The sequence below is a fragment of the Phascolarctos cinereus genome, unplaced genomic scaffold (assembly GCF_003287225.1).
Source record: "Phascolarctos cinereus isolate Bilbo 61053 unplaced genomic scaffold, phaCin_HiC Scaffold_5;HRSCAF=322, whole genome shotgun sequence".
In the NCBI taxonomy this organism is placed as follows: Eukaryota; Metazoa; Chordata; class Mammalia; order Diprotodontia; family Phascolarctidae; genus Phascolarctos; species Phascolarctos cinereus.
Genome location: NW_027555958.1, coordinates 356,801,935 through 356,828,721, shown reverse-complemented (window position 1 = coordinate 356,828,721; position 26,787 = coordinate 356,801,935). Strand labels below are relative to the sequence as shown.

Here is a 26,787-nt window from a genome sequence, read left to right as displayed (position 1 = left end):
CCCTCACAAGGTTTATATCTAGCTGTGGAAACAACACAAATATAACTTTCCACTAGCAGAGTAACACTGCACCTTCATTTGACCTCATAGCACTCTGTGTATTTATTATATTGAATTTAATTCAGCTATCATTAATTGAATTATTTGGGTACTACATTTCAGAAATTGATAAGCTGGAGTGTCTAGAGGAGATCAGCCAAGATGTTTAAGGGCCTTATGACTGTAGTTGAGTTGATTATCTTGGTGTTACATAAAAGCGAGGTGTTACTTTATCATTTTGGAGTAGCTAGCTTTCCTTGTAAGCTGCCACAACCTTTCACATGAAGAACTGATTTCCTTTTAGAGGGAGGGGACCATATCTTTTCCTTTTATCTTGTGTGGTGCCTTTCATGTAGTAGATGCACAATAATACACTTACCAATTTGAGTTAGAGCTGAGGTATACTAAAAGCTAAGTTACTTATGGGGTAGATGAGAAGGGTGACACCTTTGTGACTTGTCAAGAAGACCTGGGTTCTAATCCTGACCCATGCTTACTGTCTGTGTGACCCTGGGGCAGGTCCTCTCTGGGCCTCAGTTTCTTCATTTATAAAATGAAGAAGTTGGACTAGATAGCCTCCGAGACCTTCTCTGTTTAATCTTTGATCCTACGAAGTGCATTTTAACTTTTCTTTAAATGACTTAAATGTCTTCTAAAACATCACTGACAATAAATATTTGGGGTGTGTGTCATTTTGAAGTTTGGTTGAGAAAAGCAAAAGTATTGAGAATCCCTGAGCAGGTGATTAAATCTTGTTCTTGATTCCAGGAAGCTCACTCAGGAAGAGTATGAAAGGCAAGAAAAGGAGCAAAAGCTCACTGCTGCAGATGAGAAAGTCAGCTTGGTTGCAGAAGAAGTGAAAACTTATAAGTGAGTTCAACTTCTAGAGTCTTCCTATAGAAATTGTTGCTTGGGGTTGTTAGGTGGCACAGTGGATAGAGCTCTCCGGCCTTGAAGTTAGGAGGACCTGAGTTCAAATCCGGCCTCAAACACTTGACATTTACTAGCTGTGTGATCCTGGGCAAATCACTTAATCCTGATTGCCTCACCAAAAAGCAAAAAAAAAGAAGAAGAAGAAGAAGAAGAAGAAACTGTTGCTTGCCTTTTTTCTTTTTGATTTTTAAAATCTTTTATAGGCAAAGAATTCAGGAGATGGAGGATGAATTACAGAAAACAGAGAGGTCATATAAGAATCAGGTATTGATCTTATCACCCTTCATTCATATGCTATAGGGTATTTAGTGCAGATAATCATGCCATTAAAAAATCAAACTACAAATTTTTTGTTTTGTACCTTTTAGATTGCTAGTCATGAGAAGAAGGCCCATGACAACTGGGTAAGAGGATTCCTTTTGTTTCTTGAATGTAAAATCTTTTAAAAATGCTTCTACAGCTTCTATTCATAATTTAATTTCTACCTTTATATTATTTGGTCTGATTTTATTTCATTTTATTTTACAATAGCTCATTGCTCGTGCTGCAGAAAGGGCTCTTGCAGAGGAGAAGAGGGAAGCAGCCAACCTGAGACAGAAGTACGTATGTGATGACATTGACATCCACTTCTCAGGGTGGCATTGTATTTCTGAGTTATGATGTTGGTATTGTTAGATTACTTTATTATCTCATTTTCTAAACCCTATTCAAGACCATTATCTCACTTTATTAAAGATTAATAGAAGTGAATCAAAAGATTGCAATGCTCCAAAGACCAATGATTGTAAAGCCAACTCCAGGAAGACCTGATCATCAGATTCCGCCACGGAGAGGTAAGGAGCATTTCATAAATCCCACCAATTTCTCTTTGAGAGATAATTAGTATGGAGGTCAGAATTCATAGTCTGTGAATATTGTGATCTTCTTAATATAATCTTTACCACTTAATAGAGAAAACCAGTTCTTATAGGATAGTGACGGGATAATGTCTTCTTCAGGGCCCCTCAGCCGAGACGGCTCTTTTGGTCCATCCCCTGTGAGTGGTGGTGCACCCTCCCCACCACTGATGATAGAACCGCCTATACGGTCAGTCTCTGCTACTCTTAACCGAAGAGATGTACCTAGAAGTGAATTTGGTAAGCAGGTGGCTTTTTTTCTGCAAAAAACTTTGTTGACAACTTATTTCTTCCCTTTTAGGGATCTGTATGCAAATTACATGTTTGGAATTTTGTGTCTAAGAACCTTTTTAGAAAGCAGTCTCCCATTTTGGTTTGGTATACCACTATATATGATGGTAGAGTCTGCTATAGAACAGAATTTCTTTACTGTTCTTTTTCTTACCTGGAGATTCCTGGACCAGGAATGATCATGAAATTACTACAAAATCTCATTTCCTAACAAATTTGAAAATACATGAATAAGTAAAATAATGTGAAACATTACATGACTGATACAGTTTGACTATAAATTTTATTCATTTTCCTATTTCAGATTTCTTCAGCAACCCTTGTGTCAAGTGTTGACTTCCATTTGTATATTTATTTTAAAATCCTCAGCTATATATGTAGAAGATAAAACTTCTATTGACCTTCAGAATGGCTGTGGATACTATTTTATATTTTTAATAAAATTCTTATTGCTCTCAGCATTTTATTTGAGGAACTAGGCTGTGTTAGATGTCAAGACTGGCTTTGGTTTTTTTAATTGGTAGACCATTTTTTTTAGGGCTTGACATTTAATAGAGTTAATTTAACCTAGCATGATCATTTAAAGCTTGTTTCACCTCTCTTTCTCAAGGATCTATGGATGGGCCTCCTCTTGGTCCTAGTCTGAGGAGGTCATCTGAAGTATCTGGAAGAACGTCTGCCTCTGGTAAGGAAACTAGATTTATTAAAGGAGTAAGAGCTAGAGAAGTAAATAACAAAATACTCCTTGATTTTTCTCATTCATAGAAGTTTAAATTACGAATGTATGAAAATCATTTTTCTGTTCTATTAACAGATTTGGGTCCTGGTCCAGTCCCTTTGATGAATAGTGGCCCAAGAAGCTCTTCTCCCTCAACAGTGCTGGATGGCATGGTAAGGTCATAATCATTTTCATTGGACTGTTTGAGGAAACATTTATATAATCCCCTCTACTTGGTTTATCTCTTAATTATATGTTCTGTTCTATTATATCTGTACTTTTTCATTAAAAAAAAAAGCAAACCCTTCCCCCAGAGGCTGAAGGCCCCTGTGCTCCTACTGTTCTACCATCAGCTGAGGAGTCAGTACCAGTAAGTATTTGGAGGCTGAAAATGGAGCTGGGCTTTTACTTGCTACTTTCTGGGAAATCTGGGGGAAACTAAGGAAAAGCATGACACTACTTTTCAGTGCTTTAAATGCATGGCGCATCTGGTTGGTTGACCTCTCACTTGGTTTTAGAGGATTGTTGTGTTAAACTGACTTTTCTTTGTTGCGGGTTAGGAGACTAATTGCTTTTAGGCACTTGATGGTAGAGGTCTTTCATGCAAAACAAAGTTATACAACTTTTGGGTCTGAAGGTGCCTGCTTCATATACAGTCTAGATTGCTTTTATGCAATTATATGTGTATAGCAAATTAAAGTTTGCAAAGTAAATTGGTTGCATATAAGGACATCATCTCCATCCAGGGAGCTAGGTACTAAATATTAACAATTTTACATTGGGCCTATCACTAAGAAGAGCTTGGAAATTAATCAGCTTAAGTTGGTGCATTCTGCTGTGTTTACTCCTGCCCTTAATTCTGGTTTCCTTTTATTAGCAAGAAGTTTTGCTAGTTATTTGGTGTTGAATATTCTGAAACGATTATGCAGACAGTCCACAACTTATGAACAAGTTCTATTTTTCAGTCAGTTTGGTTTTTGGAATACATTTTCCTGTATTTCCTGTATTGATGAGGTTCTCAAGCCACTTATGTCATAGGACTTCAGAAACTGTCTAAACCAGGGGTGGGGAACTTGAGGCCACATGTGGCCTTCTAGGTCCTTGGGTGTGGCCTTTTGACTGAGTCCAAGTTTTACCAAACAAATCCTTTTATTAAGGGAATTTGTTTTGTGAATTTTGGATTCAGTCAAAGGGCTGCACTTGAGGACCTAGAGGGCCACGTGTGGCCTTGAGGCCGTAGGTTCCCCACCCCTGAAAAAAGGTACCTAAACAAGAAAATCCCCTTCATGGAATATCTAACAAGTAGATCTCCAGTTAGGTGGAACCCACCATCTCCCAAGGCACCCCATTCTCATTTTGATTACTTTTAATCTATTTAAATTAGGCCTGTGGTTTTTCTTGGGAGGGGACTCTGACAAACTATTCCAGTGGGGGTTGGCACTCTGCACCTCAAGTCTGAGAGAGCTGTTTCAACACCAAAGAGTGATGCTTGCCCAGGGTGACATGGATTGAGAATGAACTCCAAAGACCTTGCTATTATTCATTCAGCTCTAATTTTGAAGAGGTTCTTTCTGACATCAAGCCTAGATTGGCCTCTTAGCAATTTTCACTCATTGTTCCTAGTTTTTTCTTCTGGGTGAAGTAGAACAAATTGAATCTCTCTTCCATGTAACAACTCTAGTGGGGGCCATCTCCAGTCATCCTGATCTGTATCTTGCCACTGGACCCAGATGGCTCCTGAGGAGAAAATGAGGCTGGTGACTTTGCACAGTCCTCCCTCACTTAAATCCAATTCACTTGCAAGTCATGGCAACACCTTCCTGATATCATGATCCTCTTCCAGAACGAAGGACAAATAATAACTTGTGAGTAGCATGAGCTGTCCCACTAGGGACCTAACTGGCCAGGTCCAGTTGGACAATGCAGTTCCTTTCTTCCTTCCTTCTTCCCCTCCCTCCCCTCCCTCTGTCCACATAGAGTATCATACCCCCCCTTACCTGTGGGTGCTCTGCCCAAAGGAATGTAAATTTTGATGGCTGAAACCTCAGAAGATATCTTGGGGTTTCCAGGCTAGGTTTCTTTCTCTTCAGGACGATGCCTTAAATCCAATTCAGTCTGGCTGTCACTGATTGGCCAACAATAGATCCCAGCCGAAGCCCCACTTACTGGTTATTGTTTGGGCCCAGATAGCTCAGAGTGAATATAAATAAATTCCCCTCCCAGGTTGATTTTTTTTATGAGGTAAAAGGGGCATTATTTGGCTTATTTAATATAAATAAGCTTTGGCTTATTTCTTACCTAGCTTTAATCAATGAATGGACATTGCCTCAGTCAAACTGACAACTTGAAAAGACCTTAGCTTCAAAAGACTAAGGTCTTCCACTGCATCCAGAGCTGTCTCTAGTCATCCTAACCTATATCTTGTCACTGGACTCAGATGACTCTGGAGGAGAAAGTGAGGTTGGTGACTTTGCACAGCCCTCCCTCACTTAAATCCAATTCACTTGCAAGTTATGGCATCACCTTTCTGATGTCGTGGTCCTCTTCCAGAATGAAGGACAAACAACAAAAACTCTAGCAGCATAGAATATGAGGCTTGGAAGGGCCCTCAGAATCAAGTCCAATTTTCTTATGTTATAGTTTGATATTCTAACCTGTCAAGATTTTTCAACTGTGTCTTGTAATGCAAGTCTGGTAAGACTTCTTTATCCAAGTCATTGACAGTGTTAAATAGCGTAAGGACAAGCACTGAACTTTGATCACTCCACCAGAAACCTGACTGTTCTTTGAATCCAGCTAGTTAGCCAATCCCAACTCCTATCTAACGGTATTATGGCTGGGCCCACATCTCTCCTTTTCCACAAGCATATCTTGAACTAAAACATTTGGTCATACACACACACACACACACACACACACACACACACACACACACACACAATGTGTGGTCATGGATATATGGTCACATATATGCACCCATACCTATATATACATACATACACAGTGTACATATACATGTTTACACATAGATATGCTTTTTATCTATTTAAATATTTTCCAATTATGTGTAAAAAAATTTAACATTAATTTTTAAAATTTTTGAGTTCCAAATTCACTCCTTCCCTCTGGTCCATTCCCCACCAATTGAGAAGGCAAGCAATATGATATCGATTATACATGTGAAGTTTTATAAAACGTATTTCCATATTAACCATGTTGCAAATGAAAACACATACACTGCCCCCCCAGAAAAGAAAAACTGAGGAATGATAAACAAAGTAGAAAAAGTGTGCTTCACTCTGTACTTGGAGTTTATCAGTTTTCTCCTGGAGGTGAATAGCAATTTTCATCGTGGGTCAGACACCATTTTCTTACCCAACTATTCACTTCCTAAATCTACCTCTATTTTCTGAATCACTTGCCTTCAGGAGGTGGCAGTGATGAAAATACCTCCTACCTTAAGGTTGTAAAGTTTCTTTAGCAATGCTTTCCAGCTTCTTTCTGGAAGTGTTAATTGTGCCTACACGAATGACCAACATTGTCTATACTATTCATCATGCTTAAGAAGTCTTGGGATATTTCTCAGTTATGTCTTAGATATATGCCCTGAAAAGATAACAGACCTTTCTATTGTTATTAGGTTGTAAAATAGCTGTCTCAATATCTCTCAGCTGGGACCCAGACTTGCCTTTCTCCTCTGGCTCTTACCAGTCTATCACCTGACAGCACTTATGGTACACATTATTATTCCAAGGGGACAGGCAGCTCCCATCTCTTTAGGAAAAGCCTTAGTTGTCATTTCTCTTTCCTCTGCGTGACAGTCTTCTACTCTCCAACTTCCTGACAGGTCAGTCCTTTCAAAAGTTGCTTTGTTTTTATTTTGAAGACCTTCTGGTTGCTTTGTTTTTTTCTCAGGATGCTCTGTTCTCCTTAGTAGTAACCTAGAGTAAAGAGGTGTTTCTCAACTCAACTTTTTTTCTGGTAAGGAGAGACTGTCTGTACTTTGCATGTAATTTTTATTTTATTATGAAGTGTCACAGTCTTTGAAGGCAAAGATTTACCTGGCCTTCTGTTCTTGGAAGTGAGATCCTCAGTCCTTATAATTCTCACCAGTGGCTTATCTGTAAAACTTCTTTAGCAAACTGTTTTGGGAGGTCTTCAGGTACAGATTTATTCCTTTCTTTTAAGCACATCAACACCTACACTCAGTTTCATTTTCCTTTCTAAGCCTTTGCACTGTTCTTAACCAGTTGTCTTATCTTTTCTCAGCCTGAGTCCTTTACCTCCTTTAGCCATGTCTTCCTCAGATCATTGCTCTTCTGGCCTGTTTGCCCTTCACCTTCAGTTTCTCTCAGATTTTCACTTAGCAAATTTGTAGACATCTTCCCATTTCCAAAGCCCTTCAGATTACCTTCACAGTTCCATCTCGAGTTCAGGCCCTATGTCCACAGAGCCTGGAAGCTGTCTACAGTATAGAATTAATAATGGTACTATTCCAACTATGTCTGATTATGATGTTTATAACATTTCACTAGGCAAATACATTCCAATTTCCAATTTAAAATTTCAATTTGAATTCTCCCCAAAAAGAATTCTCACTTTTTGACTGGGAAGGGAAGTGGAGCAATCCACATATTTTTGGCCGAGTTACTTGGAAAAATTCGTTTAGTTTTTTTCATGCATATAGTCTTAAAATTTATTATCTAGATATTCTGAACTGGGGAGCACAGCAGTTGTTTCTGTCTGAGCAGGAGGTTTACCTATGACTCTCTCTCTTCGTATTTTTATATAGCTCTTGTTCTTAAGCCAAGGACTGCCTGTATTGTGTTGCTGCATTGTGTATATTGGCAGGAATATTTTATGTTTGATGCTACCTGTTACCTTTGCTGGTATGTTTATAATAACAGCATTGAAAAGAGTAGAGACAATTATTTACTACTTTTACCTCTTAACTTCCCTAAACAACACGTGGTCCGATGGGGGCAATTTGTTGGAGATAGTAACAGAAAACTGCAGCAGCAGTGACTGTGCTCCTTTCAAAACTAGTTGGAGGGGAAAGGTGCCAAGGTAGCAAGCTGTTTCTTTCTAGGAAATAAATATCTTTTTATCTGTCACTGGGCTTATGTTTTCATCTTTTTGGTTGGTGCTTTTGGTCTGTCATGTCATAAAGCAAAATATTATTTTAAAATTTGTACTTGTGTTATATAACAGGTTAACACTGGTCCCAAAGGCCACCCACCATTCCCAGGAATGCCCGTCATGTCACCAATAGGAGGACCTCCACCACCACCTCTTCGATTTGGACCACCTCCTCCACTACGAGGACCTTATGGGCCTCGACCTCTTCCTCCACCTCTTGGTATGGTGCTGCTGCATATGGATTGATAATTGACTGGCAAGGCTTGTATTGTTCTTCTTTTCAAATATTTAGCAGAGAATGGGTAAGAAGAAATTATCCTGGCTGCCCTTCATGCCTAGAATTCTCTCTCATCTCTATCTCCTGGTTTTCCTGACTTTCTTCCAAGTCTCAATTAAAATTCCATCTTTTATAGGAAGCCTTTCCCAACCCCTTTTAATTAGAGTGCCTTCCCTCAGTTGATTATTAATTTCCTATTTATCTTGTATAAAGCTTGTTAGCACGTTATCTCCCCATTCTATTGTAAGCTCCTTGAGGGCAGGGACTGTCTTTTGCCTTTCTTTTATTTCCTGGGCTTAACACCACCTAACACATTATAGGTGCTTTGTAATGCAAAGATGTACCTGGTTGAGTTGTACAGGTTTGCTGCCTAACCCCCCAGTATTTTGAAGTTGAGGCAGCTCACAATTCTGAGGAAAAAGGGTTGTTGTTACTAGGTCAAGTTCTTATCTCTTATGCCTGAAGTGCGAGGGTAATAAACCCATATATATATATCGATATATATATATCGATATATATATCGATATGTGTGTGTGTGTGTATATATATATATATATATACACACACACACACACACATCGATATATATATATATACACACACACACACACACGAATTTAAAATTCATTTCAATAGATATTGTGGTTCTGTATTGAAATGAATAGCTCTTATAGCCTTTAGCATTTAATACTATGTCTATGAAATTATGCTACTCAAAGTTCTCATGATTAGTATCAGGTGATATAACTTTTGCATAATTTAATTTTATTTTTCTTTGCCAGTTCCTGGTGGTCCTCCACCTCCAAGCTTTCGGGAGTACTTACATGGCCTTCCACCAGGAGTAAGGGACCTACCTCCTGACCCTCGAGAGTATATACGTGGACACCCACCTTTTGGACCTCTAGGCCCTCCTGGCCCAAGAGAGTACCTTCCTCCTGGCCCACGACTGCCGCCTCCAGCCCATGGTCCAAGGGACTACCCACCTCCACCTTTTACAAGAGACTTGACACCTTCAGGTTCTAGAGACTGTGCCCCCCCTCATCCACCTCATGCCTCTCAAGGAAGCACACAGGACTATGCACAGGCTCCAGAACAGAGCCCATGACTTTAGCCTTCAAACTGAGAGAATGGACTGTTGGAACTTCATACAGGTAAAAGACTTCATTAGCTTCAAAATAAATTTTACTTTAATTTCATGATTAGCTTCATATGTAGGTTTGTTTACTCTCTATTTTTTGCAGGACATTGTTTTTTCCAATTAAGCTGCCCCTGGCATCATTGTGCATTTATGAGCCAAACTATTCAACCTCTCCATAATCTGAGATACAAAAATATATTTTTTGCCATGAATGAGGACCTTTTAAGCTGTAGCTTTTTCCAGCTCTTTAAATGTGCAATACAAAAATATACCTGTGTTTTAGTTTTATGTAATTGATGATTTCAAATGTCATAAATGTAATCAGAACATTTCCTGTGGAAATACTTTATTAAAAAAGGTTAAGCGCTATCCCTACTGCCTCATTTTCCCTATTATTTTGTTAAACTGTTGTTAGTGTAGACCATTCTGCAATATACATATACATATATATATATGTGTGTGTGTATATATATATATATATATATATATATATATATATATATATAATGAGATATATATATATATATATAAATGTACTATGTGGATAAACTTGATTTTTTTAAAAAAGATCTGGTCTTGAAGACCAGGAGTATAAACAATTAATCCTAAAAATATTTACTAATGTAGTAATAAAAATTATTCTTCCCCTTCCGGGACTCTTGGGAAGATGATTATTGTATTAGTGCTGTATAAACCATCATCCAAAGAAAAATTTTGTTATTTCCAACTAATTCAGTTGGTTGAAATGTTGAGATTAAATTCTAGTGTTAAGATTCAATTCAATAATTTGTGGCCTTTTGGAAATGTGAGGGTCTAGCAGTTAAGGAATGATTTTAATATAGGTTTCAAAGGTGTGGATACTTATACCCATTTTAAGACCTACCCATCTGTGTTGTATAAAAATAATTTTGGACTTAGATGGCAAAATTATAAAGGAAAATTCAAATTAAATTATTAAAAGTTTTATTTAAGCTGAGACAGGCTTTATCTTCTCTACCATAATCAATATGTTGCAAAAACCTCCTTTGGGTTAAGATAGAACTTGATTTTAATCTAAGTGTGGAATTCATTCTCTTCCTGAATATCCCTGAATAATAAAAAAGAACTGTGTATTATTGCCATTTAAATATTTCTTCCACAGTGAAGTCTGTTACATAAAGGGCAGAGAAGTTGTCCTTAACATGGTTAAAACATTAAGGTGGACAAGGCTTATCAATATCCTTTGAATTTATTTGTATTTCTTTTTATAAAATGGAAAATAAAGATTTCTCTGCAAACTGTCCTCTGCTTTGGTAAATACAAGGTGTTATCTTCATTTCCTTCAGCACTGCAAAAATGTGAACAAACACTTGAGGAGCAAACTACAGATAAGCCGTGCTGGCTAACTCGAAATAGCAAGCACTTGTTGGTCCTTACTGACAGACTGATAAAAATACATGCAATGATTTGTTATACCTGAATGAGTAAGTGTTCTTAGGCAACTTCCATCTGTTTTAAGTTGCTAAATTTCAACATAAGACTTACTTAGATTCGAGCTAATGCAGTTAATTCATAAATCCTATTTAGAACATTTTTTAAAAGAATAACTGCTTAGGGAGAAGGTGCTGTTGGATGGCAGGATTTTGACTCAGGTCTTCACTGACTCCAGTGGTTGCCCTGTTTATAGTAAGCTACATTCACTGAACAGAATACTCAAATCTGATCTTATTTTGGATGTTTCTTCCAACAATACAGATGAAAACCCATTTTATGTGATTCTTGTCCATGTCCATCATGAGTTTTCCACCTGGATGGGGCAGAATCTACCCCTAAGTTTGCCAGCAGAAGTAGCAGCCACCCATTGTGTTGGACACAATTACAGATGAATGTAATTTGAGTAATAGAGGTGCATGACTAAAGTGAAAAATTTTCCAGGGTCCCTCTACAATCCTTTCATGCTTTCCACACTTTATGCTGCAAATGGAGTAACTTTTTGGACTGAAACCCATTTTTATAAAAAAACATGCGTTTCTTTCCAGGGCTGGGGGGAAGAGGGAGGCCATGTTTTCTGGATGAAAAGAATTCCTCCCACAGAATAAAGACATGCATGTAAATATCAGATTTATTTTACTGTGTTTTGTTCATTGGAACATGGCTGAAATATAGATCTGAAAAATGACACTCTATCCAAGCAAGAAGCAAGAATTTGTAATATTAATATTTCATAGGATTTAGAGCCAAAAGGGACTTAACACCTACTAGGTATGGAACAGTCCTACATGCTACAGTAATTTCAGGGGTAACCACCCAAAGAAGCCAGTCGATTACATGAGGCATAATAAATACAATAAATGAGTAGGAACATTCCTCCAGCATTGTTGAGGGTGTTACACTGTTCCATATGAGTTAATGGATTTTCCCAGTAAATGAAGCCCACCCATTTAGGTATCAAAACTTTATTTTTTAACTTTCTAAAATGTATCACATACTCCCTACTTTGGTAAAAGGAATATTGTACTTAAATTAACCTTTTCTTGACAAATTGGCATCATTAGAAATATCCACTATTGTATTTTGTGCTATCATAGACTAATTTCTTTTAGGGGCTACTGATGGAGGTAAGGCTATTTATTACTACACTAGTTCTGAATGTTATTCTTTTTTATTTCATTTGTAACGTTCACTTCTTGTGATCACTATGCCTGCTTCTAAGCAGCCCATTCTATTTCCTATCAGCTTAGAAATCATAGTACATATAACTTTAATAAGATGGCATAAGGATCTGAGGGGAGCTTCCTGTGTGTAAACTGCATTAACTTCAGTGCACAGACTGTGATGGCTATTTTGGGGGCTGACTTTTTTTAAGTTCACTAGTGTAGTGTAAAGCTATATTCTAGACAGTTTATCATTGTCAGATCTTCTGATAATGTTGCTGTTAACTCATCAAAATGAGAGACCATTAAAAAGCCCTTAGCTAACTCTTATCCTGACTATAAATTTTAAATAGAGCTCAGTTTTGGCTCCATGTGATAATATATGGATCCCAGGGAAAATCATATTTGCTAATGATTCAACACAGTGTGATGAAACTTGTAAACAGTAACGAGCAAGTGTGTTACATACACATTACCACATTATCATACAACTTTAAAACAATGCTTCAGTAAGAGACAGTTTGTAGGCACTTCAAAGCACACTACTTACAACATGTTGTATAGGTTAAGATTTAGAATTTATAACTGAGCTGTTACAAGTCTGAAACTTAAGAGTGGAATATTTATTACTTTTGAGACCTGCCTGTTTTCCTTTAAGTTCCACATCTTAAATTATATTAGCATGATTTTTTTTTTGCCTCCAGTTAAGAATGGCATATAAAAGGTGCAAAAAGCTTTAGTAAGGAAGAAGTGACTGTTCCTTTAACACTGAAATTAAGAATCTGTTACATTAATGGCATTACATTATCACATTACATTTGAGAGAAATGAAAAGGGACAAATACTTTAATCACTATTATAAGGAATAAAGTTAATTTTTTCATATCCTCCATACTCCCACACACTGGTTCTCCAGCCCTTTAAAACATCAAAAGTGGAAGAATTTCTTTTTAAAGATATTCCATACTTCACAGTAAAGGACATGTGTTTAACATTAGTAAAGTAACAAAAAGTTTTATTACTTGATCCACAAACACAAACTTTGAATACCTATGACACCTGGACATGTAACACAATGCTGAGTCAAAAAGTTGTAAACACCAGTTGGATACAGATTCCAGTTAGGTAGATAATCACAGTAGCAAAGCTAAATCCAACCTAATCATTTACTCAGAATGAGAACTCTTTCCCTTTCCATATCTCTTTTACCCCTAAGTAATTTCTACGATATGCTCTTCAGGAAAACTCATGGCCATAGCAATGAAATTTAGAAAAACTCAAACCTGGCTTAATATGAACCAATCCAGAACCATCATAAAACTTTCAAATCACATACAACTAGTTGCACCATTTTCCCCCCAGAAAAGCCCAAGTTTGGAGTGTCACTGTAGAAATATCACAAATCATTTTTATTTTAAATCATTAGATTTCACTCCAAAAAAAATTAACTGTAACTGTATTGTACTATAGTAGTCATCCCATCCAACCACGTTTATTTGCTCACTTGCTAGTGCTACCATGTAAAATTCATTCAACTGTACAAAGCCATCTTATTTGTGAATCAGCAGTGCTCTATCTTGGAAAGACAAATGTACAGTGTAGTTACTGCTCAATGCTTCAGATCAGTGAAAAAATCCATCACATAAAGCAAGACTATGAATAATTTCAGACATGGGACACACCAAATGGTATAGAGTTTAAGTGAAGAGTTGGTGTTTCTGTAATAACAAGTACTTATGCCAGAAACTGAAGCACAGTCAAACTTAGCTTACACTTCTTCACATGGTCTTCCTAAGGCAGGCACTGGTGCTTCTAAACCACACTTGTGAAGCAGAAATGTTACTTTTTATAAACTATCACTTCATTGTATGCACACTTCCTTAATCTGAAGGAAAAGAAAATGCCATTTTTACTGCATTATCATCAATTGAAGTTGTTTTAGTAATGATTTTTAGGTAGTCTTATCATCGAGATTTACTGAATACTCAGAGGGCTTCATAGCACTTATGGGATTTTTACATTATTTGAAGATAATGTGTTATCTGTTAGCTCCAAAGGAAGAGCTCTTTTAAACTCAGATAATAGGAATGTGAAAATTATCCCCCCCATGGAACTGATCCAATCAAGACTGAGGAAAGGGAGAGAAATTTTATCATCAACTATTGATGGTTTATATAGTTTAAATAAACTGTCTATCCAGCATGAACAAAACTGACCTACAGAGAGAGCTAAAACAGAATATTATATCCTTTAAAACAGGAGGGAATAAATTGAATTATTTTGTTGGAGTTTACCTAATAAAATTGTTATGCAACTGGTAAGAATTATGTGGTACAGAAAGAAAATGAGCTGAGTGGTATGACTGATTATACAATAAAAAATAAAGCTAGTATTGACAATGCATTCACTTGGTGCTGGATTTTTTTTTACTTATTATAATAAGTGCATATGAAAGTATGTGCATATACTACATATAGTCCACATAAAGCACACAACAGACCTTAAAGGAATGTATTAAATATCCCACCTATTAAGTATATGAAAGGTCTGCTTGGGTTTTATTTATGTTCCTTTATTAAGTAAAAAAAATATGTAGATACTCAAATTATAAGCTAATGACCTGCATCTTTTCATTTAGATGACTTAATACATCTTAATACAAAATAAATGGTAATCCTAGCTATCTATGTCAGAAACAAAATTTAGAGTAACTTTCCAGACTTGCATACAAATTGCTATAAGAGGTATGCAGGTTTTTCAAGGATTCACAATCAGTTTTCAGAAAAACAGCAATAACTCCTGCAGGTATCTTTAGGGAACTGATTGAATTCAAACATTTTTGGACTAGACAGCTTAGAACCATACAAAAGGTTATTTCAACCACATCACAGCAGCTGAACACTGTCACAAAATCAAAATTAGATACTCTCTAGATGCCTTGCATTCCAGAATCACTTAGCAGAGGAAGAACTTTGAATAAGAAAAAACGAAACCTAGGTCACCATTCCCTTAAATATTTAAAAAGAATCCAGCTCTTCAAATAAGTTTTACCTCAAGTCATTTGGTAAATGGGCTGCTGAAATCTGGAAAAGAAGCCCCCTTCCCCCATGAGACTGAACTATGTTCATGGTAAAGTTATTAATTCTTCTGCAGCCTCCCCATAACTGATCACCTGGTAGTCGTGAGCCATCCCTGATACAAACCCTTTACAAGTTTACCAATTCTGGTACCTAGCAAATTTCTCTTGGATTGGACAACTACCCTAAGCAGTAAAGACCTGGAAATAAACACATGGATTCAAAGGAGTGCACTGAAGCAGGGGTGAATTAGGGGAGTAAATCCTGCACAGTGTAGATATGTGTGTTCCTGCTTGCTCTGGTGTTAAGTGATATAGTAAGTAAATTTAAAACTTAACCTTTACCATGTATAAAATCACTCACAAATCAAAGACTGTAAAAAATCTGGAAAAACCTGTATGCTAAAGGAGCTCTTTATGAATGAGTGCAGTCTCCTGGTCTCCACTGATGTCTTGGACTGTAAACATCTCTGTGGTGCGGCTGTAGAACAGATCACACTTTTCGTTTATTGGCATGAGGAGGGCTGGTTTCCTAGGAGCTTACTGAAGGATCAATGTGCTACCATGACTTTGTAGTGAGGGGTTCAGATCACAGAAGTTTTAGGATATACATGCCATGGTCATTCCTTGTGCAAAGTTTGATGGAGGTGAAGATAAAGTGGTTTCTTGGTCAACAACTGCAGTTTCTTTCTTTTAAAGTCAGTGGGTTTCTTGTATCTGGAACCACAACAGAAGGCATATTGTAAAAAGAAACTTCAGTAACTAATCTTTTCAAGGTAATGAAAATTAATTTTTAGCACCTGAAAGGTACCAATGTTTTAGGATTCTGACTATGCTCTACAGAGGACCACATTGTTTAACAGGGGAGGTATCTAGACAGGTATGTAACTCAGATGCCACTAAACAAATATGAATTTACATGCATATCACTTACAGTTCTATTATAATTGGCCCAGGTTTAATTTCATCCATCTCCATGAAAGCAAAACACTTGGTGCTGGTAAACCTTTTCTTAGGCTTATAGTGTTTGAATTCAAAGAAAATAGCTGCACCTGAAGGAGAAAATAAACTCACATAAGCAATAGTATAGTCAATATATTTCTGCTGAGTTAATCCATTTCCACCGATAGGGAGCAGCACGTGGAAGAAAATAGCAGTTCGCATAATTTTGGTGACCTGAATCAATATTAAATATAGTTATTTAGAACTTATTGTGGTGTTGACCAAAAACTGTTTTCTGTCAGCTAAACTAATTCAAATTTATAAAAATCTTATGAATGGTTAAAGATCATAAAACACCAAAGCATGTTTAAAAACACATAAAAAGATATTAAGGATGATAGGAAACTATCACATTTATCTGGTGATCAAGTTTAAAAGTCACTGGATGTAAATGCATTTATAGGTTGGCAGGGTGCTTTAAAAAGATACTGAAGGAATTTTAACTACAATCATTCCTTTACCATAACAAAAAAATACAAATCTTCCAGGTGTTTCTCAGTTGAAGTGATATCAATCACACTATAGGAACAGAAGTAGTACTTCATTAATAAAATGGTCCCAATAATGATGGCAATTTCTTTACTACACCACTAACTTTTTGGAATAACAAATACCTTATAAAATGAGAGCATAAAGGAAAGTAAGACTAGAAAAGAAGCCAGTTTTCCCATAGCTGGGAAGTCTTAGGATGGGTTGCTTTATTTTTAATTCCACAAACCAAACAGGAAAGCTTCCCCATCGTCCCACCCCTAAAAGATCTTTTTTCTTTTTTTTAAAGAGAGAGAGAAAATACCACATACCAATTTAGCTAATAAATTAATTTCAAAAGAAGATATATGAAAATTGGGAGAGGGAAATCAGGGGAATTTGTTAACTGGTTACCTATTAATGCTGACTTAACCGGAACTGTGCTGACCGCCAACACACATCTAATATTTTCACTGATGACAAAACTCACAAGTTACTAGAAGCTTAACAATGTTCAGAAACGTGTGCACAGCCTTGGCACTTGGGTCCAATTGGAGTGCCTCACCTGTCAGGGGGGAAAAGAGAAACCAATCGCTCAGGAGACAACAGGATCTGGGTAGGGGAGAGATAAGCATAAGTGGCCAGGCCTTCTCCCACCACATACAACTGGATTACAATATTTAGGCTGCTGGTGACCTCCCTTTCCCAAAATAAGACCCTCCCAGATCCATAAAATGGCTACTTCTTCCCTTCCACCGCCCACAATACTTAGAGGAACTGCCTCCAAGCCAATAAGGAAAGCAAATCAAATTTATTAGTCTTCTTCAAGAAGCTTCGGTGTCTGTGATCTAAAGTGAGCATGACGTTAAATTAATACTTGAGAATGGTGAGAAAGATTCCAAGTGTTTTTCATTTTTAGGAAGAATCTTTTTACAAATTGAAGTTTCTTTTGAATTATTCATCTATCACCAGCAAATAATGTATTTACTAAGCCCACGGTATGCAGAGCTCTGTGCTACATGTTATGCCTAAGCATTAACACAAACGCAAAATCTATGACAAGGCCATTCCTCATAAGAACAGCCAGATGGGAAGACTAATTAAACTTCATATAAACAAAGCACCAAGTATGAACCTCAGGACTGACCCAAATTAGGGTTAAAGGAGTTGGCAAAAATTAAATCAGAAGACTGGGAGTGTGAAGGAACTCAAACTCTGAATACAGTTTTACTTTTAGCATCTTGTGAGTCATGTCATCAAGGACACAGAGGTGTTACAATGGAAAAGTTAGCACATGAAAACTTCCCCTGCTTGCATAACATTTGCAGTTTTCAATGAAAGAACTACGTAATACAAGGAAAAGCACATTTTATTAACAGTTCTCATTCACATGACATCTTCCAACCTGAAATTCATTCAACAAATACTTATTAAGTACCCATTCTGCTAATGTTCTTTCAAAGAGCACTCACACCAAATGGAAAAAGAAAACTTCAAATATTTTCTGGAAAGATTTTCATAGCTTCTAAAGTGCTCTTCAGAGTTCAGAAAATGACCTAGTGCACTGACTGCATTCCATTTTGTTTACTTTCTCCAAAGAATGAAGGTTTGAGAAACTCTAGCTAGGATGTGAATCTCAGAAGACATGGAGATTTCAAAATCTTTTTTTTAAAGGGGATAGTCTAAGAATCACGTGATCAAAATCATAGAAAAGTATTGAGTTCTCAAGCACTTTTTAACTGATAAATATAATTTTACCACAATATTCTTTCTCAAAGATTTTATTTTGCCTTCCATTCCCCATGTCAATTAGGAATTATAGTATCCTTTTCATATGGTAAATCTGGGGGCAAGACTGGTTTCAACCTTAAGTGGTGGCTTTATTATTAAGTAGCACCTGTAGTTCATCAAGATAAGAAAACCGAAAGAGAGTCTGCTTCTAAGCAAGTTTTCGTTCATTATATAACTGGGTAATATAGTCATATAATAACCTATACATTACAGACCTCTGACACCATTTCTTCCTCTTTAATGCTACAAACCTTTGGTTAATTTTTCGATGTGTTTCTGAATTTCAATATCCACATTAAAGTGAACATATGTATCCTCCTTCCTTGAAGCCACAGGAGTATCTTGCACAGGGGTTAAATCTATGCCATTCAGATCTATAGAAAAAGAAAGTTTCTACCATAAACCATGAAATACCTTAATGCAAAGAACAGACCATGAAATATCGCAAGTTATACTTCTCATATTGTCATCACACAAATGTAATCATTAAATGATTGTAAAGTTTTCCCAGAAGCAATCATTTTCCTTTTTTGTATGTGTCCTTAAACACTTATTTTTCCCCCAAACTGGAGAGCAAAGCAGCAGAGAACACTAACTAAAACACTGAATTCAAAGTGAAATTCAGAGACAAAAATCTAACTACAGATCAAATTCCATTATTGTGAAACTCCAAAGTGACACCCAAGTTCTTTAATTATATTGTACTTCCATTTTACTAAATATTTCTTGAAATGGGTCTTTAGGTAGGTCATAGAACCACAATTATTAATCAAAAAACGAATTAAGTGCCTACTATGTATAAGGCCCTGTTAGGTATTCACTGAGATGTGCACTCCATTTGCTGTAACCAAATTTAACCTATAGCAACAAAGTGGTGCAACAAGTGTAGATTGCAGCTTTTATCCTTCAGAGACAACTGGCTTAATTATTTTTGAGCACTTAAGTGCTTCTGTAGTCTCTTACAAATCTATGGCCTGAAATAACATATAATTCATGGTATTTGGCAATTTCAGACCATGAAGGTCCTTAGGACCAAGCAAAGGAATGTTGCATGGCACAACTGAATGACAACGGCAGACACTTGAAGACATTTACACTCAATTTAATAAAAATCATTTTTAAAAACATTTCTTAACATGCCTCCTTAAACTCTAAAAGTCTTATAAGTGATTTAAAAAACAATCTTAAAAATGTTTCTAACAATCTAAAAAATGTTTTTAATGACACTACTGTTAGCTTCAAGTAACACAAGTATTTCAGTAGTTAACAACCTATCTCCCCCTCCATTCCCCTTTACTGCCACAGCTTAAATTAAATCTGTCCCTGTGATCTGATCAAAATTAGGGGACAGTCAAATAGGCAACTTGCACTAATTATACAGTTCTTATTGGATAAGACTGAGGAAAGCTTCATAGTTTTTAATAACTGGTTGAAGAAAACTGAAGTGCTATGTAAAAGCTTTAACAACAACAAAAAGTCCAATTCTAGATCTCAAAGTCAAAAATGAAAATAAAATTGTCTACAAGAAATAACTGAATAGAAGAAAATTCCTAAAAATAAGCATGTTTAATAACCATGGCAACATAGTTAAGGATAACAAATATTTCACTTTTTCTGCATCCCACAGGATTACATTCAGGATATGGATGTTTGTGGGTGTATCCATGTTTTTCCATCTGTACTGGTGATTCATTAAAGTTCTAATTCTCAGCTACCTCTACAGATCTCTCCCATGCATAGAGTTCCCTTGGAAATGAATGGGAGTGCCTATAAGCAGGAGAAATGAGAGAGTACTTGATTTTGCCTCAAAAGGTTCAGATCCTTGAAATGTGTAGTTAATTAACTCATTTCTTCAATGGAATAATGCTTGATGAGGTCTATGCACAAAAGTAATGACCAAACTGTATGGAAATAATAGAGTTAAAATAGACACAATTTAGGAAAACCCCAAAAGCAATGCTGTACAGCATGTTATAAATGAACAGGCAAGTGCTTTTGGCATATCCCTCTCAATTTTGGGGGAGTGGAGGATGATAAATGGAAATCTGTTCCCAGTTATCCTGTCTCACTACAAAGTAGAACAGAATGAGTTTGTCACAGATACGTGACAAAAAAATGTCAATGGCTTGCCCACAAGCAGCAGTAGTACAAAATGCAGCAAAGAATGTAGAAATAGAGCTATTTACCCTTTACACTAACTGTAATATATGGATCGATGCACTGCCCAGCATCTTTCAGACCAATTTTCTCAATTTTGATAGTGAGTAACGTCATTCCTGGTTCAGATGGCAACCTTGGTAATAAAGTACCTGGTAACAGAGAAACAGCAATAAACGTTAACCCTACCAATAATTTTAAAATAGGTATTTAAAAGAACATAGACAAGACATGGCCCTTGCTCTCACATAAGTAAACAAACTACTTCTCTCAAATCCTTATTAACATACATGGCAAGATGATTTTCAGATTATTTAATATCCAGGAAAAAGAAAGCTGCCCTAGATCTAAATATTCCTACCTCAGTGCCAAAAGCTCAGTACTGAACAGATATTAACAGTTCAAAGGTTATCATTCAAAGAATTTAAATCACACAAGAAATGCAACTATCTGTTGCCCTGAAATAAGTATAATTTAGAAAACATGGTGATTAATAGTTTATTAGGGGGAACCAGTAATAATCTTTAAAATTTAGACGGAATTTAAATGTTTGGGAATCTGAGACACTGAATATGACCAAATTTCCTAAAAAAAATTTCGTTGTTGAAAATTTCCAATTATAGAAAATCAACTGTTTAGAAAAAAGAAAACATCCCAATTCTTAATTCTTTCCAAATCCAGTCCCACATATTTGCTTTCCCATACATCAGTAAAAATTAGTGATAATGTCAAAGCAAATCTCAAGAGGAGAGGGCCAAGAAGGTCCAAACTAATTAAAATTTTTGTCTAGCTAGCAATTTAAAGGTCAAAAATTGCAACACCATCAGTTACCACAAGAGAGCATTTCCTTCATCCTAGTAAGCAATGTCTAACGTTTTACTCCAACAAATGTTGCTAATGTTAGGAAGAAACAGCAGAAGACAAGAGTTGTTTTCTTGACCTTATTTTAATATGGAGGTGAACTTAGATTCCAGAAAGCTATGCAACAGAGCTCAAGATTCTTTTGTCCCATAAATTAGTATCTAAGGTAAAACTGTATTTTGTCTAGTTGTTTTTATTAAGAGCAGGTAAAATAAAAACTTCCAATTCATTCCACTTTTTAATCCACTATTTAACAAAGTTTTGTCCCCCACTAAACTCCTCCTCTGGGGCTTTATCATAAGATCATATCTCAGTTTTAGAGCATAAAGGAACCTCTCCCTTAAAGGAAACATGCATTCACAACTACATAACTGGGACCCCACTCACATAAAACTCCTGTATATATTCCTAAATATAAACCCATGTACAAAGATTGTTAAAGCCACAGAGTCAAATATAGACTCAGAGGTCAAGAAACTTACCCAAGGGCACAGGTGGTAACTAGGCAGACCTAGAATCTGAATCTAGGTATTCCAATTACAGCACTTTTCTCACTATACTACGCAGTCTCTTTCTCCATGGTTAAGCCAGGTCTAATTCTTTTTTTGTTTTGCATTTCACTGAGGCACTAAACTAAGATGCATATATGACTCTAAACAATCTATTTCTTTAGTTACTAACAGTTTTTGGAAAACAGTTGAATAAATAAGATTATTAGCATTTGACCTTACTGGAGAAGAAGCAAAAGCACCAGCTAGTGGTAAAAAGGGCAACTTCTGTAACAGTTTAAAGACATGCATTATGACAAGACAAGAGAACTGCCTGGTCAGTTAAGTAAGAAAGCTCACAAACAAAAAGTAGAAGTTTTAAAAGCTACAGTTGGAGGAGAAATGTATAATCTGTTTGTGTGCAAATGAGTAACATCCAAGTTGACTATGATGTTCTAGAATGAATTACTAACTCCTACAGTCCTCACTATTATACTTACTGACTGTTCTACTACTTTGGCAATCATCTGTTTTGTATTTCTATTTATCTCTTCATATATGACTCTTTATCTAAATTAAACAAGATAATGTATATAAAATGACTGCAAGCCTTAAAGAACTACATAAATGCCAACTATCATAAGCTCTCTGAAACCAGATGCCTTGTCATATACCCCATGGAAGATTTACGGCAGGACAAGGACAAGAATCACACAAGATGACCAAAATAATTAAAGTAAAAATGGTATTATACCCTCTAGTACATAACCTCGTTAACCCACCTTCTCCAAGTTTCTTTCAGCTCAAGTGCCAAGCACTACCCAACCCAATTCCCCAGTCTGTGTCACTGCCCCTCAAAGGCACCAAGATTATCTACAATATGTTACTTTAACTCCAATTAATTTGATTTGCCTTTTCGCTGTGTGTGTGTGTGTGTATGTGTGTGTGTTTATGTACAGAATGAGAGAACTTGATAGTGGACACCAAAGGCCATTTCTATCTAACCATTCCATTATACCATATATAAAAATTTCACCAATCAATCAACCAACAAGTTCACAAGGCCATTATTATGTGTCAGGCAATGAGGATATAAATACAAAAAAAAAATGGAATGGAAAAGACCTCTCCCTCCTCGAAAGAAGCTTATGTTATGATGGGGGAGATAAGTAGCTATAAAAGTGTGTACAAAATAAATAGAAAAAGAATAAATGTAAAATAGTTGAAACACAAGGTGGTTAAGAAAATCTTCATGTAGTAGGTGATGCTTCAGCTGCAGCCTCAAGAAAGGAAGAGATTCATGGTTTTTCCCTTTTGTTCTGATTCTTCTTTCACATATGACTAATGAGGAAATATGTTTAATATGATTGTACATGTATAGCCTATTTCAGATTGCATGCTGTCTTGGGAATGGGACAGGAGGAAAATCTGGAACTCAAAATCTTATAAAAGTGAATTTTGAAAACTAAGCATAAATAAATTTTTAAAAAAACAAAAAGAAAGGAAGAGATTTCATGAGGCTGAGGTGAGAAGAAAAAACATTTCAGGCAAGGGGCGATGGCCAGTACAAAACAGTGGGGTCACACTTAGATATTAAGTTGTATCTCAATTGGTGCTCTTATAAGCATTTATTAAGGGTCTACTATGTGCCAGACACTGTGCTAAGCAGTTTACAAATATTATCTTTTTTGATCTTCACAACAACACTGGAAGGTAGGTGCTATAATTACCCCCATTTGACATTTGAAGAAACTGAGGTAGACAGAATTTAAGTGACTTGCCCACAGTCAAACGACTAATAAGTTTCTAGGGCCAAATTTGAACTCAGGTATTCCAGAATCCAGGCCCAGCATTCTATCTACAGTGCCACCTAGCCAATCTATCTACAGACAACTGTTCATTAATATTAAATGAATCAAAACTGCTTACTAACATACCAAACAACCAGAAAATAAAATTTCAATTTCACAAATAAAGTTATAGACAGACAATCACTAAAATGTGTTTTCTCAACAATAAATTTCTTAAACCATCCATGATCGCCACCTAGAATTTATAAAGTCCACATTTCAGAACACCCATAAAGTACAGTCCAGCTATGTGACAGTTTTAAAGCATCAAAACTAAAATTAGTCATTCCAAAAGCATTGTGGTTTTAATGAAAGTTTAGTCAAAACAATTATAAGAAATATTTTGTCAATGAGTTTGCGGATACAGACTATAAGTCTTCGGCAATGAATTTTTAGCATGATTTTTAAAAAAAGGGAGAGAAAAATTTCCAGTCCTTTGAAGATCCTTTAAAAGTTACTGCTACCTTTACATTTTCAGAATAAATGCAACTTTAAAAGTGATTGTGAAAAGAACAGCCCCAATAGGCAATCTCAAGTCACAAGGACAGCTCATTTGGTTCTAATAAACTTATTTCCCCCACCTTCTGATTCCATGTACTTCCCTACTTTTCACAGTAAGTCACAAAAGCTATCAGAAAACTGTTATTCTTAATGATATATTTTTAGAAATTGTATCAATGTCTTTAGTTTTTTATAGCAGTCTTATCCCAACATACAAAGTTGTAACAGAGGTAAGCAAAATTGACTGCCTTGGCAATGGACTCTGATAGTGTATGTAACATTGCAAACCTGCAGACCTTCATGCTACAGAGAAGAAGAGGGACTAGCAATACCACATCATGGAAAAAAAACCAAAACCTACGTTATTATTTAATCTGTCTCACAGAGGTATGAGCTCACAGTAAGAGAATAGAAAACATCTTCAGCTGAGCATCCTGGACTGGAAACACAGATTCAAATCATTTCTGTCTCACTGCTGTCATTTACTCCAGGTTTCTGCTTTGGTTAAGTATTTGGAGCAAGGAAATTATCAAATTAGGTGGCATTCCTAAAACTTGAAACCTCATTAATTACAGCATGTTGTTTGAGAGGAAATATAAATTTCAAGCCAGCAAATGAGAAGCTGCCTACCCCATCTCACTCCTTTTGCAAAAGCAAGACTGTTTGCACACTTTCATTATAAAAACACAGAAATAATGTAACAAATAAATCTAGAAGTACTGCATTAAGAACCCTGGAACCTTAATTATATTAAAGCTTCCACTGCCTTAAAAAAATACTCTATCATTGAATACTGTTCCACTTTCCAAGCTAACTAAATATATGAAGTGAAATGCACAGAGAGAGAAAAACAGGGTGTGGTGAGATGGTTGGGGGCCAGGAGGGAAAAGGCAAGGAAACTTCCCAGCCTGCCAAGGAAGATAAAAGGCCTAGCTGGCTGCAGAAAAGAAAGAGAAACATGGAGCTCCCTGACCTAAGCAAGTAAAAAAATTCTCTGTGCTTATAAATCCCTCTCTCAAAAGATGTAAGAGTCATCCAAGGGCCACTTTGCCTGAGCCTAGAGTTAGTTTTCTATTGATTTCATGTTGTTAATTCCTAAATCTGATTACTTAAAACATCCTAGGTAAATAATATATGGAAAGCACTTTATAAATCTTGAGTCACTACAGAAATGTGAGCTATTGTAATGCCATTTTCAGAGGCTGATATAGGACAGCCAACTACTTACTACACAGGCTGTGAGAACCTGCTCAAGAAGTTTTGCTCCCTTCTAGAAAGAACTAGGGGAAAAGCTCCTTACTTCTTGATCTTAGATAAAAACAAATGTATAATTGATGACTCCTACCTGGAACTCTAGCAGGAAAGGAGTTTGGAGACCCTGCTCCAGCACCACCCTCTTCATCATCATCCTCAAATTCCAAATTCTCTTCTTCACCAGGTGCTAAAATTCTTCTACATAAAAAAGGAAATAATGAGCTATGCAAACAATATGCTTCCAAGTCACTTATTTCCCAAGGTACTACCCATGTGAATATGAAAACAGCCACAGAAATATAGGTACAACACTGGAATTGAAATGGTGGTGTTTGGGTTTTCTTCTTACCTTAATGGGACAGGCTGAACATCAAAGGGGAATTCCTTATTATAAGTAAGAATATTCTTTAGGACTGTAAAGAGAAACATAAAAAATGAGTTCTTTCATGAAATTAGAACCAAGAAATAAATGGGCCTTACAGTGAATTTTCAAAACTACTGAACACATATATATTTTAAAAAATTAATCAACCTTACCACAATCCCTGTGCCATTATTATATATTCTGCGATTGAAAGGCTGAACAAGGAATAAATTTCCAGTTCATTCTAAATGCTAACAACCCTTGGATTCTGCCATACTTCCATGGAAATTGAGCTCCAAAGATTCAGAGACCTTACAGAAAACTACCATCCCCATCACAGTCAAATTGAGACTGACATCAAGAACTGGCCAAAGTAGGATCAAGGGAAAAATGGTTTCAGCACTTTGCCTTCAAAGGTCTACGACTCCATTTTGCTCACATCATCCATTGATGCTTGCCTGTTCTTAGCATGAAGTGACAAGCAGACTTAGGAGACCTGAGTTTGGTTCTTGGCTCCGCTATAAGCCATGTGACCCTGGTCAAGTCACTTCTGTTTTCTGAACTTCAGTTTCCTTATCTATAAAATGAAAGGTTGAATCAGCTGTAATCTAAGGTCCCTTCCAGCTCCAATATGTGCTACAAATCCCTTTGGACATTCTTTTTAGTGAAGTCCCATGTCTGAAAAATAAATGCTAAAATCTGCAAATTCCTTTAATTTTAAGAGCTAAAATATTTTCTTACTGCATCTATAATACCAATACCTGTAACTACAACACTACTACTGTCTTTAAAAGGAAGTTAGCAAATAATGTTAAAATACAACTTCTTTTATCCACCTATCTAAATCTCCACAGTCTGCTATTCTGCTGTGATGTTATACAACCCCTTTCCCTATAAAGGATACATTATAT

At 36.3% G+C, this 26,787-nt stretch overlaps 2 protein-coding genes across 5 annotated transcripts in view; one reads left to right on the top strand and one right to left on the bottom strand.

Annotated features, from left to right (window-relative positions):
- MIA3 (MIA SH3 domain ER export factor 3) overlaps window positions 1–10,713 on the top strand; it is a 36,099-nt gene extending 25,386 nt beyond the window's left edge. Inside the window, exons 14-24 of one of the 2 annotated variants that reach the window (XM_020982212.2) lie at window positions 808–909; window positions 1,176–1,236; window positions 1,341–1,376; window positions 1,504–1,571; window positions 1,708–1,805; window positions 1,971–2,108; window positions 2,770–2,844; window positions 2,974–3,050; window positions 3,176–3,247; window positions 8,089–8,236; window positions 9,076–10,713. In XM_020982212.2, the coding sequence (XP_020837871.1) occupies window positions 808–909; window positions 1,176–1,236; window positions 1,341–1,376; window positions 1,504–1,571; window positions 1,708–1,805; window positions 1,971–2,108; window positions 2,770–2,844; window positions 2,974–3,050; window positions 3,176–3,247; window positions 8,089–8,236; window positions 9,076–9,398 (1,198 nt within the window). In that variant the 3' untranslated portion in view covers window positions 9,399–10,713. The remainder of the gene's footprint in view (window positions 1–807; window positions 910–1,175; window positions 1,237–1,340; window positions 1,377–1,503; window positions 1,572–1,707; window positions 1,806–1,970; window positions 2,109–2,769; window positions 2,845–2,973; window positions 3,051–3,175; window positions 3,248–8,088; window positions 8,237–9,075) is intronic. The other variant, XM_020982213.2, reaches the window with a different exon arrangement.
- An 801-nt stretch (window positions 10,714–11,514) lies between these two features.
- The window catches only part of AIDA (axin interactor, dorsalization associated), a 55,483-nt gene continuing 40,210 nt past the window's right edge, over window positions 11,515–26,787 (bottom strand). The window contains exons 5-10 of one of the 3 annotated variants that reach the window (XM_020982217.2): window positions 25,862–25,925; window positions 25,604–25,710; window positions 20,588–20,710; window positions 18,653–18,775; window positions 16,075–16,192; window positions 11,515–15,857 (exon numbers count right to left, since the gene is read on the bottom strand). In XM_020982217.2, the coding sequence (XP_020837876.1) occupies window positions 15,761–15,857; window positions 16,075–16,192; window positions 18,653–18,775; window positions 20,588–20,710; window positions 25,604–25,710; window positions 25,862–25,925 (632 nt within the window). In that variant the 3' untranslated portion in view covers window positions 11,515–15,760. Of the gene's footprint in view, window positions 15,858–16,074; window positions 16,193–17,024; window positions 17,176–18,652; window positions 18,776–20,587; window positions 20,711–25,603; window positions 25,711–25,861; window positions 25,926–26,787 lie in introns of those variants that run through there. The other 2 variants (XR_002323610.2, XM_020982216.2) reach the window with 2 other exon arrangements.